At 59.3% G+C, this 16,922-nt stretch overlaps 2 protein-coding genes across 3 annotated transcripts; both read left to right on the forward strand.

Moving 5' to 3' along the window:
* Positions 1-275: 275 nt before the first annotated feature.
* Positions 276-3,872, forward strand: HMX3 (H6 family homeobox 3). Its single transcript, XM_045439779.1, has 2 exons — positions 276-1,161; positions 1,789-3,872. The coding sequence occupies exons 1-2, from the start codon at positions 762-764 to the stop codon at positions 2,460-2,462; spliced, it is 1,074 nt and encodes a 357-aa protein (XP_045295735.1). The 5' UTR covers positions 276-761; the 3' UTR covers positions 2,463-3,872.
* A 2,962-nt stretch (positions 3,873-6,834) lies between these two features.
* Positions 6,835-15,223, forward strand: HMX2 (H6 family homeobox 2). Of its 2 annotated transcripts, XM_045439781.1 has the most exons (3): positions 6,835-6,941; positions 12,934-13,202; positions 14,138-15,223. In XM_045439781.1, the coding sequence occupies exons 2-3, from the start codon at positions 12,935-12,937 to the stop codon at positions 14,689-14,691; spliced, it is 822 nt and encodes a 273-aa protein (XP_045295737.1). In that variant the 5' UTR covers positions 6,835-6,941; position 12,934; the 3' UTR covers positions 14,692-15,223. The 2 variants fall into 2 exon arrangements, with proteins under 2 accessions (XP_045295737.1, XP_045295736.1); XM_045439780.1 differs by lacking the exon at positions 6,835-6,941 and having other exon boundaries at positions 10,511-13,202.
* The last annotated feature ends 1,699 nt before the right edge of the window (positions 15,224-16,922 follow it).

The raw sequence follows: 16,922 nt of genomic DNA on the forward strand, positions 1-16,922 counted from the left end.
CAGGCCTGGCGGCTGGAAGCGGGTCCCCGAACTGCAGGGGGCAGAGGAAGGCTCGGGCTCCCGGCGCCTTGGCTGTCAGTGCGCTCCGGGCCGGGGGACGCCGCCGGCTCTGCGTCCCTCGCTCGCCTCCTGCGCTCGCCCGAGCGCTCCGAGTGCCTCTTTAGCGGGAGCCAATATCCTTTTGTGCTAATAGGCTTGTCCTCATTTGCTGCCTAATTGGACTATATAAAGCCAATAACAGGCAGGCTCTTATAGCCCGAAGCCAAAGCGCCAAAATCCGAGCGAAGGCGAGGAGGGGGCGGTGGTGGAGGCGGCTGCGGGGCCCGGGCTCGGCTGCGCCTTCGCCTGCCTAATCCCATTTGCCATTGTACGCGCCCAATCGCCGTATACTCCCCGCATTTAACTTGGATGACATTTTGATTTCATCATTAGCATCCGGCGCCGGATTGACGCAGCCCCGAGCCGGGGACTGCTCCCGCCGCCTCCTCCCCGGGAGCTGCAGCCGCCGCCGAGCCGCCTCGCTCCCTCTGTGCCGCGGCTGGGCCTCTCCCCGCCCCTCAGCACCCCTCCCACATGCGAGCCCGCCCCGGCCGGGTCCTCACCCCGCCCTCCCGCCGCTGGATTTGCGCCTGGGGCGGCCCCCGACTTTGCGCCCCGTAGTTGAGTTCCGTTTATGGTCTGATTTCCGGCCGCCCGCCTGCTCGCCCGGCCGCCCGCCCGTCCCGATCCCTCCCTCCCCGGGACCCGGAGGAGAGGGGACCATGCCGGAGCCCGGGCCGGACGCCCCTGGCACGGCTAGCGCGCAGCCCCCGCCGCCGCCGCCCCCACCTCCCGCGCCCAAGGAGTCCCCGTTCTCCATCAAGAACCTGCTCAACGGAGACCACCACCGGCCACCCCCTAAGCCGCAGCCGCCCCCACGGACGCTCTTCGCGCCGGCCTCCGCCGCCGCCGCCGCGGCCGCCGCCGCCGCCGCTGCGGCCAAGGGGGCTCTGGAGGGCGCCGCGGGCTTCGCGCTCTCGCAGGTGGGCGACCTGGCTTTCCCCCGCTTTGAGATCCCGGCGCAGAGGTTTGCCCTGCCCGCGCACTACCTGGAGCGCTCCCCGGCCTGGTGGTACCCCTACACCCTGACCCCCGCCGGCGGCCACCTCTCGAGACCTGAAGGTACCGACCTCTCTTTGAACTTTCGTTGTCCTCCCTGTGCGCCAGTACCACCCCCGCCCCGCGCTGCCTCCCACCGCAACCCTGGGACCCCTGCACCCTCCAACCCGCTGTTTGGCCAACTTCCTCCGGCCCCTGGCTTGCACCTACCGCCCGCGCGCTCTGTTGCGCTGCCAGGGAATCCAATCCCACTTGGTGAGAAAAGAGGTGGAATTGGAGCCGGGGGCGCGGCGCTTCCCGGGACAAGTGGCCTGGGGTATGAACGCGGAGGCTTCAGCCGGCTGCGACTGGGGACAGGGCCTGGATGGAGGGAGTGAGCCGGTGGGGCCCAAGCCAGAGGAGAATCTCTCCGTGGGCCCCTGGCGGGGGAGCTGAGGGAAAGAAAGGAAGTGGCTGCGCCGCCACCGGGTCTGTCCGGGTCTGTCGCCTGCCCTCGGGAGGAAGGGGATCCCAGGGCGCGGAGCCCCTGCCCTGGCCCAGCCGGGAAGGAGGCCCATGGGAACGGAGAGGCCTCGAGGCCTGGGGCCCAGAGGCTACCGCGGATTGAGCCTGCGGCCCCCAGGCGCCAGGCCTCTCTGAAGGCTGTTTCGGTGTGCGTGTGTGCGCGTCCGTCTGTCTGTCTCTCCCCAGCTTCGGAGAAGGCCCTCCTGCGAGACTCCTCCCCCGCCTCGGGAACCGATCGCGACTCCCCGGAGCCACTGCTCAAGGCCGACCCCGACCACAAGGAGCTAGACTCCAAGAGCCCGGACGAGATCATTTTGGAGGAGAGCGACTCGGAGGAAGGCAAGAAGGAAGGCGAGGCCGCTCCGGGAGCGGCCGGGGCGAGCGTGGGGGCGGCGGCAGCGACGCCGGGCGCGGAGGACTGGAAGAAGGGCGCCGAGAGCCCCGAGAAGAAGCCCGCGTGCCGCAAAAAGAAGACGCGCACGGTCTTCTCGCGCAGCCAGGTCTTCCAGCTCGAGTCCACCTTCGACATGAAGCGCTACCTGAGCAGCTCGGAGCGCGCCGGCCTGGCCGCGTCGCTGCACCTCACCGAGACGCAGGTCAAGATCTGGTTCCAGAACCGCCGCAACAAGTGGAAGCGGCAGCTGGCGGCCGAGCTGGAGGCGGCCAACCTGAGCCACGCGGCGGCGCAGCGCATCGTGCGGGTGCCCATCCTCTACCACGAGAACTCGGCGGCCGACGGCGCGGCGGCCGCGGCCGCGGGGGCCCCGGTGCCCGTCAGCCAGCCGCTGCTCACCTTCCCGCACCCCGTGTACTACTCGCACCCGGTGGTCTCGTCCGTGCCGCTGCTAAGGCCAGTCTGAGGCCCGACAGGGGAGGGGGAGGGAGCGCCCGGCCGCCTTCCCAGATCCCGGAGGAGACTGGGCCGGGCCGAGGGCGCCGAGACGTCCAGCGGCCTTCGGGAACCGGGGCTTGGGCGCGCGGCCCCGGCCTCCCCTCCCCCAATCGGTAGCGTTTTGTAAGTATTTGCAATGCATTTTCGTGCAATTCACCCCTAATGGATTTGAGGCGCTTCTCCTCTTACTTTTGGTTTTGGTTATATTAAGAAAGAGCAGGAAAAAGACAAAATTCCCGGGTCGAAGATTTCGGCTGGCTGAAAGATGTAAAAGGTGCAGCACTTCTCCCCAAATTTGCATTGCGCTGTGGTTTTTTGGTTTTATTTTTAGAGAAGAGAAATACGCCCCAGAAACGTAACCCCCTTAGCTTATTCTTTTTTTTTTGTAATAGAACTATTTTCAGAAGCCCAGAGAGAGAGAGAGAGAGAGAGAGAGAGAATTCAACTTGTGGTACTTTTATTCCTGGATTTCTGGGTGTGGTTCTTCCTTTCCACCTCCAGTTAGCCTCCCTAATTTTCAGAATCTGAGCAGCCTCTGGGAGGAACCCCGACTCAGGCCACTTTTCCGGCAGAGGTGTGTCACAGGTGACCTCTTTATCTGTCCCGCTTCGTGACTGAACAATTCTCTAAATGTTTAAAGGGAAAAGATAAGACAGGCCTCAAGCAGACTTCTGATTATTGAAACAGCTCCACATCTGGCCCGGTGTGAGTGGTCTTATTTATTAGTAGCATTTATTTTGGGGATTTCATTTGTTGGTAAATTATTATTATTACTAGTATTGCTTTGTGCCCTGTTTCGAGAAAGTCCATCCAATATTTAAAAAAAAAAAAATCTGTCTTTTAGCCTCTCCCCCTACCTTTTTGTTCTGCTGTAACTGTTGTACTTTCGAGCTGTGCAATATTGTACAAAATTTCCTGAGAGCCCTGCCTCTTTCTCCAGGGAGAGAAGCAGACGTTTTCACTGTGTAATCTTGGTCATTGGTTTAGGAGAAAATTAAGAAGGGGAAAGGGAGGGGAGGAAAGAAACAGAGATAGGTAGCAATGCTCAAAGGAGTGAGATACGCATACTGGAGCGCTTTAAGTGAAGGACAATCAACTTAGGAGAATTTTAACTTATTTGATATATGTACAGATTTCTTGTAAAGTTCACCCTCAAGTCCACAGGGCTCCTGGCTCTGCCCCCCAATCTGTTTTCTTTTTGTCGGCTACACCTGTTGTTCTGCGATAGCTTGGTGTTCTCCCCGCCCTGCCCCCCATCTCCCTCGCCACTACCCGGGTTCAGTCCCTTTTTAAGAAAAAGAGAAAAAAAGCCCACAAAATATTGTTACATTTACTGTTGTCGTGAAATCGAATTAATTAAAAAGAAAAGAAAAGCGAAGCGTTTCGTGTCGCTAGAGTGTGTGAACTTCGGACGATTTTCCGCAGGGCAGGTGTCTCTGGAAGCCTTTTCTGCCTTGCTCTCTGGCTGCCTCTGCGCTCGCGGAGTCCGAGCTGGACGCACATCCCCGTAATCCAGGAGGCGGCAGAGACAGAGGCGGCTTTGTTCCTGACCAGGGCTGCGCTCTCCCCAGTGTTTTTCGAAGCCTGCAGAGCCCTGCGCTCAGAGGGTAACGCGGGGCGAGGACCTAGGCTTATCTAGTTTGAGAAATTGAGCGAAGCGGCCGCCGCCAGCTCCGAGATGGCTGATAAATTTCTGAACGCTGTGCTACAGCCTCGTGTTCCGTTCCCAGGCCACGGTCCCTTCAGAAGCCCCGAGATTCTGGGCAGGACATTCCTAGGCATTCGTCAGCGGGCCTGCAACGCGGTGGGCTCGGTTGCAGCCAGGGGCGGGGGGCCGGGGGGGGGGGGAGGAAAGAAGGGAGTGGACTTAGAATTTAGCTGTGGCCGGAGGCGGGTCGCGAAGTCCAGCTGGGAGAGGCCGGATCGCGAGAGGGCCCTAGAGAAGGCGGCTGCCAGCTCCCGGACAGGGAGGCCTCCGCCAGCCTTGAGGAGCTGCGGCTCTCGGGGAGGCTCGGGTATGCGCGCGGTCCCGGTCGGGGAACAGAGACCACCCTACTGTGGCCGCGGCCACTGAAAGGCCCTTGTCTCCTCCCGGACAGACCCTTTTCTGTCCACGGGCGCCCGACACCTCAGCGGCGGCCTCTCTGGTCTTCTGCCCCCACCCCGGCCCGTGCCAGAAAGCGCAGCGCTGGCGGTTCCCACGCGCTCGGTGGGCGGCCAGCCGAGGCGCGGCGCGCGGGGAGCCCCAGCGCAGCGCGTGTCTGCGGGCGGAAGCAGGTGCCTGCGCGCTCCTCGCCGGCCGTGCGGCTGCCTGCCTTAGAGCGTGGGGTCCGTACGCCCGACTCCAGGCAGGGCAAGTCTGAAGCTGGGGAGCCAGAGGGGGAGATGAAGAACCTGTAGACGGTCAAGATGCCGAAGAGCACACCGCCCGGCGCGTCCGCTGGGGAGCGCCTGCACGCGCTCGCATTCCCTCTCCCAGCGCTTTGCTGGGTTCTTCAAACCCAATCCACACAGTTGAGTCTGCTGTGGCTGAAATGTTGGGTGTCGTTTTCTATTGATGGGAAACTGCCCCCAAATAAACTGGCATGCGTATTTATGGCACAATTTTAGCCTGAACCTCAGTGAAGATAGATCTCCCTTTATTTCCCTGTGGTTTGGAATAAAAACGAGGGCATGTGTCGTAAATGAAAAATAAACAGAAATTCAGGGTCAAAATATGTTGTTCCTTGTGTTACCTGAAAACACAGTGATGCCTTTTACTGTTGGCAATACTAACTGTGGGACAGGCCAATAACAGCTCATTAAAAATAATGTTGCAATAGCAAACACATCCTTAGATTTTTACAGCCAGAACACGATGCTATCAAATGCCAAGAAAATACTTCTTTATTTGTGTTTGGATTCTAGAAAACGGTTCTTGACTGACCCAGTCTTTCCCAAGTCGAGAAATAACTGGTTTCCCATATGCAGCGTTTATCCTTTGTCCTGCTCTCCCCGTCTCTCTCTCTCCCTCCTATCGGGGAGCTCCGCTGCCCTGCACCCACGTGTTCCCGCCCCCCCTCCCCCCAGCCACCGTGCCTGCCCTAAGGGAGAAGGGTCATCTGGCCACCTCCAGGGACTGGCCGCTGTGTGAGCCTGAAGCTGGCCCAGGCGGGAAACTTCCACCTCCCTCCTGTCAAGTCGGAGTGGTGGTATTTCTCACAATGCAAGAGAAAGAATTGTGCCAGAGTGTGGGGGCACCATGCATCGCTCTACACAGGAAGCATCCTCGGCTCTACTGCAGGGCTTTCTGAGGCCTTAGTGTCCCCAGAGTCCAAGAAAGCTCTTGGTGGGACTGTCACACCCCAAGAGCTTGTTGGGGTCATCTTCCCCTACAAAGAATGCCCCTCCCCACCCCTGCCTCCGCAGGGACTGCCGGGAGTTGCTGGAACCCCTCAGCAGAGGGGGGGGGGTGTCTGAAGGAGCCACCGTGCATCTACCCAATTCCTCCAGGACATTCCATTGCAGGATGCCAGGGCAGCCCCTGTCCCCTACCCTAGGACACTGAACCATCACTCCGGATTTTATTCATTCGATCCCTCCCCCCCCCATCACAGAACCTAGCCTTCTCTCCACCTACCCTAACTTCAGACCCTTCCCTATCTGCACTCCCTGTCAGTCCTCAAATCAGTGCAAATGACACTGTCTTTGTGCATTACCCAAATAGACACACCAGCAAACCACACATAGGGGACACCCCCGTGTGATATAAACACTCGCCCCACACACGAACACATTAGATAGACCCTAATGAACACCATACCCAGGTGCTTGTGGTACACCCACCCGCATATGTGTTCATCATCACAGCTATTGCTAACACACAAAGTCAGGCACACCTTGTTTGAGGGGACCCTGGGCAGCTGGTTTTCTCTACGGCCTCAGACTAAGTAAGGCAAGCTGGGTAGAATCCCTTGCTAGGTAAGGCAAGCCTGAAATCCTTCCAGCAGGAATGCCTCGTGCATTCCTCCTCTCCCATCTGGGACAAACTAGCGGAGCCTGCCAACACCCCACCACGGACTCCCACGCTCCTACGGGCTGGGACCGAACTCGGAGCCGAGGTCCGCACAATGTGGGGCTCTGCCACTCTGAGCGCCCTCGATCGCCTCCGGGCCCTGGGAGACGGCACAGCCAGCGCGCGAGCTGTTTCTGTTGGCAACACAGATGTATTTCTTTTATTTGGTAGTAAATAGAGCGGGTGTGTGTACATCAAACAATAGCAGGACAGATATAAACTGCCCCCCCACCCGCCACTGGGCGCTCATTCTGAGCCGGGACGTCCTCCTGGCAGGCTCCCGGCACGCCAGAGCCGGAGGCCCCGCCGCGAGAACCCCAGAGCGCCGTCCTCTCCTCGCTCCCAGAGCGCGCGTCTGGAGGGTAGAGCCCGAAGAAAGGAAGAGAAGGCAAGGTCGGTGAGATGTGCTTTCTCTTCTGCGGGCGGGCGCACGCTGGGCCAGCTAGGGCCTGGGCGATGGGAGCGGGGTCCGAGGGCTGCGCAGCCTTTGGCCTTTGGGAGCTTTGGCGAGGCCTCGCGTTGTTGGGCTTCCCAAGCCGGCGCGACGCGCCCTTGCGTGTGCGCGGGGCACCTCAACTTCCCTCGAGGGGCGCTGCGGGGTGCAGACTTAACTGCCCGCCTCCGAGACTCCATTTTGCCCCACCTCTTTCGATTTTCCACGCCCCGCGGCCCAGTGACCCATCCAGAGGGCCTCTCCCCTTAGCTATCTAAAACCAGACTCTGCAAAGCAGCCAGGAAAAGATGCCTCCACTGGGTCGCCAAGATGGAGTCAGGGTGCAAGAACCCTGAGCTCCATAGAAATCCCCTCTTGGGATCCGGAGCGCAGCTGGGCAAGCTCGGGGGACTACTCCTGCCAGGGCGCGGACACGTGGCCCCGAGGAGGCAATCCGCCAGGCTCCTCCTCCAGGCTTCCCGCCCACTCTCTGCCCACCACCTCGCCCTGCCAGCCCGCTCTCCCAGGCTCCTGGGTGCGAGCGATCCGTGCGTCCCGGCGTACGCCTCTGGAAGTGTGCGCGCCAGGGTGCACGTGCCCCGGTCGAGGTGTGCCGGGCGGATGTTGACCCTTTGATCTATAAACAACTGGGGGTTGGATGGGTGACGAAAGAGAGGAAAAGGTCGCAAAAGATAGCTAGGCCGGCTGTACTTTGGAGCCCTGTCTGGTGCTCGGACCCGGATCTCGAGTTGAGATTTGGGTGCGCTTGTCCCGGAGTGTGAGCCCCTCCTGTGGAAGTACCCTAAAGGCTGCTCGGGTGGGGAGCGGCAGCTTCTGAAGAATCTGGTCTCAGACGGCAGCGCAGTCCTAGCTCTCCCCGGGGTCCATTTAACCGCCTGGGATTTCTTCCCACCCTTGTCGTGCCTCTGCGATCCGGTAGACCTACATGCAAGCGTCGGGCAGTTTCGGAGACCTGAGGCAAGGGATAGCTGGAGGCTGCGTGCCTCGTTGGAGAGTTCCCAGGAGGTGCACACGGGTTGTACTCGCCCAAACCCTTCCTTGGCTGCTGCTCCAGACGAATCTGCCGGGAGAAACTGCCCACAATCTGGGTCCCTTCTGGGGTTCCAGAAGGATTCGTTCTGGCTGCGGTGGAAGAAGAGGAAAAAGAGCTGGGGTTGAGGTGTAGAGCGACCGAGCGAGCGCCCCGGAGAGCGCGTTGCGCCCATCACTTAGGAGCGGTCAGGTGGAGTCACCTGGTGTGCCTCACCCGAGCGCAAATGTCTTAAAGAAATAGAAAGAATCCCCTTCTCTCCTGAGCTCCTTCGCCGCCCTCGCCCCCCGTGGTGATGGAGTGCACGCATCAGATTTTCATCAAAGTTCTATTAAGTGAAACATAGGTTGCAGGGCACCCTTTGATTGAAACAGTTTAAATTTTAATTGTGTTTTTAATTTGACATATAGTTGCAGAAAGGAATGACACTGCGTCGCCAAGGGGCGGTCGATTTTCTTAATTTCTCCCAGAGGAATTGATGAGTCTATCAGGCCACTAGATTGGAAACCCATTAAAGCTCTCTGGTTAGGCTGTTAATTGGAACTTGATGGATGTGGGGGGGGGGGCGGTGTCGGGGCTCGGCTATGCTGATCCAATCTTCATGACTTTCTGTTTTCCAATAAATTACACAATTCATTTTCCAGCCGCAGATTACATAAATTGTACACCTCTGGGGCTCTCTTTTTCAAATAGGGAGCCCTTTTCCCCAAAAGCCTATTGCGAGATGTCATTTGCACCAAAGAACGAACAGCAGAGGTCCTTGAATGAAAATCGAAACATAATCAACGTTTATACTTAGAAAATTTATTGAGATCATTTTCTCTGGTATTTCCTTATTTTAAAGTTTGGACGCGCCATATATCATAATCCAGTCCCGTAAAGGTGGGGGGGCAGACTGTGTTTAATATTTATCGAAGCTTGATTCCAAGATCAAACTTGTTTATGACTTCATCTGTCATTTCGGAGGGAGCCTTCTTCCACTATTACTCGGCTCAGCCAGCCTATTTCCCAACTGCTGCAGAGCAGAGAGGATCAATTTTTATTAGGCTCGGCAAGTTTGCTCTGGGCCGCTTTAATATTGAGCAGTGGCATAATCTCGAGACCTAAACTTTAAGCGTCCTTTCAATCTCGGAAAGTTTATCATTCCTTGGAACCCAGTTGTGTCTAATTCCTAGGGAGGGAGCGATCCCCAAACTGAGGAGGGGCCAGAGCCCAGAGTTTCCGCGGTTAGTCTGAATGGAGCAGGGAGGGGCGGAGCTATCCCGAGACTCCGAGGGGTGGGGTGGGAGGTGGTGCGGAGTTGAACGATTGCTACACTCGAGGGCAGAGAGAATGGGTGTCTGTGGGTGCTGGTTCCTGGAGCTAAGGGTTCCTGGGAGTGTGTTTTATAGCTGTGCTGGGCCCAGGAGAGGGCGTCTGGGCCTTTGAGCTCCGGGTGATGTCTCGGGGACCCCCGGATGCCCCAAAGGGATGGTGGGAAGATCTAGTCTTGGCCTTCCGGCCCCTACGGTGTGACTGCGGTCGGTGCACGGGGCGGGGGGGGGGGGGGCGGCGGAAGACAACGCAGGTGACCCGTTGAGAATAGCAGAGGAGAGCCCAGAGGAGAGTCCTTCGGGTAGCAGAGCTGGGAGTCCGCTGGTCTCCGCCACGGCCTCCCGGCCTCCGTCCTGCTGCCACCATCACTTCCTTGGCTAAGTGTAGAGTGTGAGTGTGCGCGCGCGCGTGTGTGCGCGCGCACTAGTCAGAGCTCAGAGAACGTTTGCTGCCTCAATGCGTGTGAACGCGTAACCGTTTATGCAAGCGCGTGCATACAGCTCAGTGCGTGCGCGTGAAGTGCAGGGTGTGCAGGTGATAGAAGCTACGCAGGACTCAGTTGTAGCGCACCTCTGTGTAGACCAGACGGTCAATGCGAGAGAAAGTAGGGTGCAAGCAGAGTACGAGGCCAGATGGCTCCTTTTGACCTCCCAAATTAGCCTGGGGTGGGGGTGGAGGTGGGGGCAAAGTTGTGGGGTCGCGGGGCTGCGTGGTTTCCTAGTTTCGAGTCCTCAAACCAGGCTGCATGGGTCAGCTCATACCCCTCCCCACCTGAGCTCAGTCCCTCTCTGCTTCCGGTCTTGGAGTTGCATCTCTGAAGCCTACCCCAGAGCCCTGCTGCCACCTCTTAGGGTCCCAGCCCTGGCAGAGGCCAACCCCGTGGGCCCTTGACCCCGTGCTCGGAAGACAGCTGAGGTCCTCACGGACTCCATGCCAAACTCCATACCAACGTCTGCTCCACCCCTCGCCCCCTCCCAAGGGCCTGGTATTGGCAGTGGAACAACCTTGAGCTTCAATCTTGGTTACCCTGCCTGGGCTGGTCACTTTTTCCCTGGGAGCCTCAGTTTCGCCACCTGTACAATGGGGTTAAAGATCTGCACCACAGGTTGGCTATGAGGATTAACGTGAAGAATGATGGGAGGCTCCCGGCGTGTTCCAGGTTGCTGGCACCAGGTATTTACTAATTTGGAAGGGTCCAATCAACACCCGCCCCCCCCCCCCAACTCTGCTTTCTTCCCCAGAGAGTGGTGGGTTCTACTCCCCGGGCTGGCCAATTTCCCTTAGGGTAGCCTTCGCTAAGGCCAGGAGATAACGCCCACTCAGGGTGTTTGAGGAGGCAGAAAGGCCGCAGGCGGCTGAGAGTCGGCTGTGTCTTTCCAGGAACCTCCCCTCTGTCCCCCAGCCATGCGGGAGCGCGCGGGACAGGCCGCGACATGGCCCTGGAGCTTGTGCTGCGGCCGCGCAGAGGACGCACAAATTGTATTTCAGCGCCGGGTCCTTCCGGGTTAATGAGCTGACACCATGATTAAAGCTGACCATTTGTAATGTGTCTCGACCCCGCCGCCGAGCCCTGAAGAGGTTAATGCGGTGACGGAGGCCGGCACCTGCCCCTCGCCGGCCTCCCGGGCCGTGGCGCACAGCCCCTAGCCTCCACCCCCTCGCCTGCCCCTGCTCGGCTGCTCCGCCGACTCCTAATCAATTAGCCCATTAACGAGCCCTTCGAGGAGTTAAGTAGCGAGAGGTTCTGCCACGGGTAGGGCTGCAGTCGGTAACTCACCGAGGCTAATGATATTATAAGCGCTTTACTCAATAACCCCGCGCGGCGCAGGCGAGGAGGGAACTGCACCGTCATGGTGCAGCGTCTGGACATTTGTGGGGGCTGATTCCAGAGTCTCCTATCACCTTGGTTGCATTTGGGGGAATATCTTAGGGGCAGGGGGCTCCCAAGAGCTCTTGGTGGAGCGGTCCTGGGGTCGCAAACCGAGCTGGTGTTGCCTGAGTGCCTCGGGGCCTTACTTCACCTTCCTTTCCTCTCAGCTTGTGTAGACAACTGTGCCCCTGTAATGTTTTGCCTGCGCCTGGCTGCTTCGAGGTCCAATAACAGCTGATAGGGAATTAAAGGGGCAAGAACCAGGGCTCAGAGGTCGCCGGGAGGAGGGAAGGAACCACGGTTTATTGAGCACTTACCCCTCGCCGCCTCGGAGTTGGCCATGCAGACCTAACTACAACTTCTTCCAGGTAGGCATTTCTTCCCCCAAGTTTAGGAAAGGAGGAAATCCAGGCTCAGAAGGTTTTAGTGTCATGTTCAAGGTCACTGAGATGAGATTTGAATGGACTTTGCCGAATTCTAAAATCATGACCCGTTCTCACCTCTTTCTACTTTTCCCAGCATCAAAGCGCCTCTATTTCTGCAGCAATTCTGTGACCTGCGATATTTGCCAAACAAACAAACAAACCCAGAAACTTGTGAAATAGAGAGTGGCCTGTGGGCTATTCAGCAAAAGTTTACTGAGTCCCTACTATGAGCTCCTAGGTCTCCTGGGCTTTCTGCAGCTTTCCATCCCTATCTAAGGACATCCTCAAAACAGGAGAAAGGGGGAGATGCTAATGAGAAGTTCATTCCGCCAGGGAGGGCAGTGAGGCTCTGACTCGTCCTGGTTCGCAGTCTGTAAATGGTGGGGCTGGGACGTGAACCAGCATGTGTTGCCACAAGATCTAGGTCTCTCCTCCACACCCCCAAGGATCTTGCAGCCCTGTTGGGCCTGCGACAGGGGTGGGACCTGTAGGCTGGGATGGTCAGAAGTTGTCTGCCCCGGGCCTGCCAGTTAGGGTCCCAGGGAGGGCATCAGTTCGGAAGCGCATGCTCTTAACCCCCCTCCCTCCCGCGCCGGGCGCAGCGGTCTGCGGGGCGCCGGCTCTGCCTGCCGGTCGGGGGCCGGAGGGGTGGGAGGGTAGGGAGGATCTTGGAGCAGCTTGTACCAGCTCATCCGGCGGTGCGAGGACCGTCGCCTGAGGGAGGCGTCGGGCCGCTCCAGCTCGGAGCCCCGCGCTGCCCCTGCCCCTCAGGAGGGCCGGAGTCCGAGCGGTCAGAGTCGCCACAGCGGCCAGGAACCTGGGGCTGGAATCTATGCTGCTTTCCGCCCGGCTGTCCCTGGATGCACACAGCTGATGCCCGCCGGGTTCTCGGCGCGCTCCGGGGCGCACAGTCGATGCGTGCCGGGCCTGGGCTTTTTGAAAATTTCCGGGGCCGCTCGGCGGCGCTGCGATTGGCCGCGTCGGGGTAACCTCTATGCAAATGAGGCCGCACCACCTCCGCGCCGGCGGAGACCCCGCGAGCTGGCGGGCAAGGAAGGGGCATTCGCGCCGGGGCTGGGCGGGCGCACCCAGAGTCGGGCGGGCAAGGATCCCCGCGCAGCCATCCTGTGCCCGCGTGTCCCCCGCGCAAAGGGGACGCCTCACCAGCTTCGCCGCCCCCTCCCCCTGGCTCCCCTCCCCGCCCCTCCCCCCGCCTGCCTGCCTGCACCACCTTCCACCCAGATCGTCTCTAAAGGGAGTTCTTGGTTTCCTCCGATTTCTTATGAACCCAGGATGGGCAGCAAGGAAGATGCAGGCAAGGGGTGTCCGGCGGCCGGCGGCGTCTCCAGCTTCACCATTCAGTCCATCCTGGGCGGGGGCCCCTCCGAGGTGCCACGGGAGCCCGCCGGCTGGCCGGCCAGGAAGCGCAGCCTGTCCGTGTCCTCGGAGGAGGAGGAGCCGGACGACGGCTGGAAGGCACCTGCCTGCTTCTGCCCAGACCCGCACGGCCCCAAGGAGCCGGGCTCCAAGCATCACCCCCCCATCCCCTTTCCTTGCCTGGGTAAGGATCTCACGCCGCCGGGTCGGCCGCGAGCAAGCTCTAGGGGCGGGAAGCTGTGCCGGGGTCCAGGCCCCCTCTGGCCAGAGCCCCGGCCGCCCAGGGTCGAGGGAGGAGGGGAGGGGACGCGCGCGTTGTTGTCTCCTCCTCCCGGAGGGGGCCCGGGAGGTGACTGGGAACACAGACCTCGCGCGGCGCGGTCTTGGAGAAGGTTGGGTTGGAGGGAGAGTGTAGCACAGCGGGCTGGGTACAGGGCCGGCCGCACACACGGCTCTGCCCTCAATATCCCCCTCGTACATCGGTCGGATATTCTCCGAGCAAGAGGTCTGGAAGTCGGGTGCCAGCGGTCCGTCTGTCTCTACCGCAATCTCTTCCAGCGTCTTTTTTCTCCTCTCCCTCCCTCCCCGCCCCCCACCCTGGGCCTGATTACCACTCCAAGATGATTGACAATGGTGCCTTTCAGAGACGGTTCCTCTTTACAACATCTGACGGAGGGGAGCCCCGCGTTAGTCCTTAGCGTGATTTCCGAACAAACGGCCTGTGAAATGATGCCATACTATAAAGCTCGGGGAACTCTGCCAGCTCAGTTATTACAAGGCAAAATCACCTTTTAAAATGATGCTAATGTCCCCCTCCCCCCCACCGTCCAGACCTCCTCCCCCTGTGGCCACACGTCCTTTCACGAAGCTGGGGGCACCGAGACCCCGCACTCGAAGCGGCTGGATCCCTCTCCCGCTGCTTTCCAAGGCCAGGGTGCTGGGCTTCGGGTTCCGGCGAGAGGGAGAAAAGAAAGGGGTTGGGACCAAGCCTGCAGCCGCCGGCCGCCGCCCCCCCCGCCCACATCACCATCCCCGCCCTCCCACCCCGGGTCCTGGCCAGAGCTGGGGCTTTCTGAGGCTCCCCAACTCCATGCCCTCCTGTCTGTTCTCACTCCCCAGGTACCCCCAAGGGCAGCGGAGGCGCGGGGCCGGCGAGCTCGGAGCGCACGCCTTTCCTCTCTCCTTCGCACCCGGACTTTAAGGAAGAGAAAGAGAGGCTCCTGCCCGCGGGCTCGCCGTCGCCAGGGCCCGAGCGGCCGCGGGACGGCGGCGCCGAGCGGCAGGCGGGCGCCGCCAAGAAGAAGACGCGCACGGTCTTCTCGCGCAGCCAGGTGTACCAGCTCGAGTCCACCTTCGACATGAAGCGCTACCTGAGCAGCTCGGAGCGCGCCTGCCTCGCCTCCAGCCTGCAGCTCACCGAGACCCAGGTCAAGACTTGGTTCCAGAACCGCCGCAACAAGTGGAAGCGGCAGCTCTCGGCCGAGCTGGAGGCGGCCAACATGGCGCACGCGTCGGCGCAGACTCTGGTGGGGATGCCGCTGGTGTTCCGGGACAGCTCGCTGCTGCGGGTGCCGGTGCCGCGCTCGCTCGCCTTCCCGGCGCCGCTCTACTACCCCGGCGGCAACCTCTCGGCCTTACCTCTCTACAACCTCTACAACAAGCTCGACTACTGAGCGGCCGCCGGCCCCGCGCCGCGCTCCCCGGGGCCCCGGCGCGGGGCGGGCTGCGGCCGGAAATATTAAGAAATACACCATGTGTATTCGTTATCTCTTATTTATGGCCTCTGCCCTACTTTTCGTTTCGAGCGTTTCGGGTATTTATCGGCCTTTTCTCCAGCCACATCGCCTGCTCTCGCCTCCCCCCCCCCCGCCCCCCAAAACCGGTACGCTTTGAAAACCATGTCGGAGGGGATGTCCTCGGGTGGTGGTGGGAAAGGGGGTTTCGGCCAGATCGACAGTGACCGGTAGAAAAGAAATATCAGAAAAACGCCAACCAAGCCAGGTACACTCCTCACCCCATATAGACACCTGTATGTAGGTACATGCACACGCAGCCGGCCAAGCCAGCGGAGGGCTTTGGACAATGAGCTCAACGCCCCTTTTCGTTTCCCTCGTCCCGAGGATGGGTAGGGGCGAAAGGGGGAGATTTCAGATCTGTAAATATTTTTAAAGAGGAAAAAAAAAATAAAACATTTTAAGCATCGTTGCCAACTTTGGTGAGATTGATTGCCCAGCGCGCTGACGCGCGTCTTTTCTTCGTTTTTGATGGAAGCGTGCGACAGCAGAGGTCGGCTCTCCCCACGTGGAGGGTGGGACCGGGGTCAGGGGTTAAAGGTGGCGACCTTGGCGCCGCCGAGGCGGCACGTGGGCTGGAGCTGCACCCCCTTCCACTCCCTTGATGCCCAGAGTCCTGGCTCAGGCCACGGTGCACCTGGACGGGAATCCAGCTCCGGAGCCCGCGCGGAGAGGGACAAAGGCCGGGAGCCTCACTGCTGAAGCGCTGCCTCCCGGGACCCAGTATCTACCCAGCACTAGGAGCGCCTTGGGCTGGTCCGCAACAGGGCGCCCTGCGACGTCGTGTAACCCGTGCCACGAGCCTCCTTCCGAGGGCGAAGGTCAGGTGGGGTGGCGCTGCCTGAACCAGGTAAAGAGCCCGCTTTGCTCGTCCCTTAGCCTGGCGCGACAGGCTTGCAGCCGCTCACAGTTCCGAAGCCGGTGGCACACTTGAGCGTCCCTCGCGGTGCGGGAACCGGGCGCCGAAAAGAGACGATTCGGCTGAGCAGGGATCTGAGGCTGGAGACTCGGCAAAGAAAGCGCGGGAGGCAGAGGCGCTTCCCCGCACTTTCAAAAATTGTTGTTGTTTATAGTTTTCATTGTGCGTGGCTGAACGGCGGGGTCAAGGGCAAGCACTTGGCCGGTCGCGCTGAAAGGGAACGCGGCGCGCCGCCTGCTCGCCCACAGGCTTTCGCGCCACGGGATGGGAGGGCGAGGCGCTCAGAGAATAGCAGCGCGAGCGGCATGTAAATCGCAGAGTTTTGCAACGTTTGACCGCAGCCGCCTGTTCCTTGTAAAACGTCGGAAAACATGGCTGGACCTTAGAGGAGGAGGGTGGCTCGGTGTCACGTGGGGAGAACTCCCCGGCCCTCCAGCCTCTGGTCCTGAGGTCCTCTTAGTCGGGGCAAGGGTGCTGGAAGTGCGCAACGCGGAAGTAGGACCTCACCCTCTGGAAGGAAAACATTTGCGTGATAGACTGGTCTCTGAGCCGAGAGGCATCGAAATTAATCAGCGTTTTATGAAAATATAGGATACCTATTAACCGTCTATGTGACCCGCAGTATTCTGCCTGAAGTGCTGGGTCTCTTGTCCACATTTTGAGGTCATTGTTTTCCTCTCGCCTAAGCTCTCATGAAAATTACAATCTCTTTCAAGATGACGTCAGAAGGCTGTTATCCAAGAATACATCCGCCTATTCTAAGTTTGTTCTAGTCTCCTTATTTCATTTCAGCTTAGTTAAATACAGTAAATATTTACTGAGCCCTAGAACTTGCTGAGAACTCTGCTGACTATTGTATAGTCAGAGAGGGAAAACAAAAGAGACACTGGATCCGTTTTCTTCTAATTTATTTGGTCCACATATTTTATTTCCATGAAGTTTTTCTTCCCAGATGACCCCCTTTAAAGTCTTCTTTTCCTTTAAAGTTGTTATTTGAATATTCCATGGAGAAATAACCCATTTTCTCCAGGAACTACTTGTATAGGAATATTCCATCCATATCATTATTGTCTGCATTTCAATAGATTATGTGTTCGTTGAGCAATGATGGTTTTAACAGCATTGGCTCACTATATCCTCCTTATGCTTACTACTCTTATAGGAAGTGCTTTTCTCTAGCCACTCTAGGCTC

The sequence above is a fragment of the Leopardus geoffroyi genome, chromosome D2, assembly GCF_018350155.1.
Source record: "Leopardus geoffroyi isolate Oge1 chromosome D2, O.geoffroyi_Oge1_pat1.0, whole genome shotgun sequence".
In the NCBI taxonomy this organism is placed as follows: Eukaryota; Metazoa; Chordata; class Mammalia; order Carnivora; family Felidae; genus Leopardus; species Leopardus geoffroyi.

Excerpts from the sequence above, each read along its gene's own strand:
- HMX3 (XM_045439779.1), top strand. The coding sequence starts at position 762 with ATGCCGGAGCCCGGGCCGGACGCCCCTGGCACGGCTAGCGCGCAGCCC. Across the intron at positions 1,162-1,788 it reads CCACCTCTCGAGACCTGAAG|CTTCGGAGAAGGCCCTCCTG; the intron begins GTACCGACCTCT and ends GTCTCTCCCCAG.
- HMX2 (XM_045439780.1), top strand. The coding sequence starts at position 12,515 with ATGCCCGCCGGGTTCTCGGCGCGCTCCGGGGCGCACAGTCGATGCGTG. Across the intron at positions 13,203-14,137 it reads CATCCCCTTTCCTTGCCTGG|GTACCCCCAAGGGCAGCGGA; the intron begins GTAAGGATCTCA and ends CTCACTCCCCAG.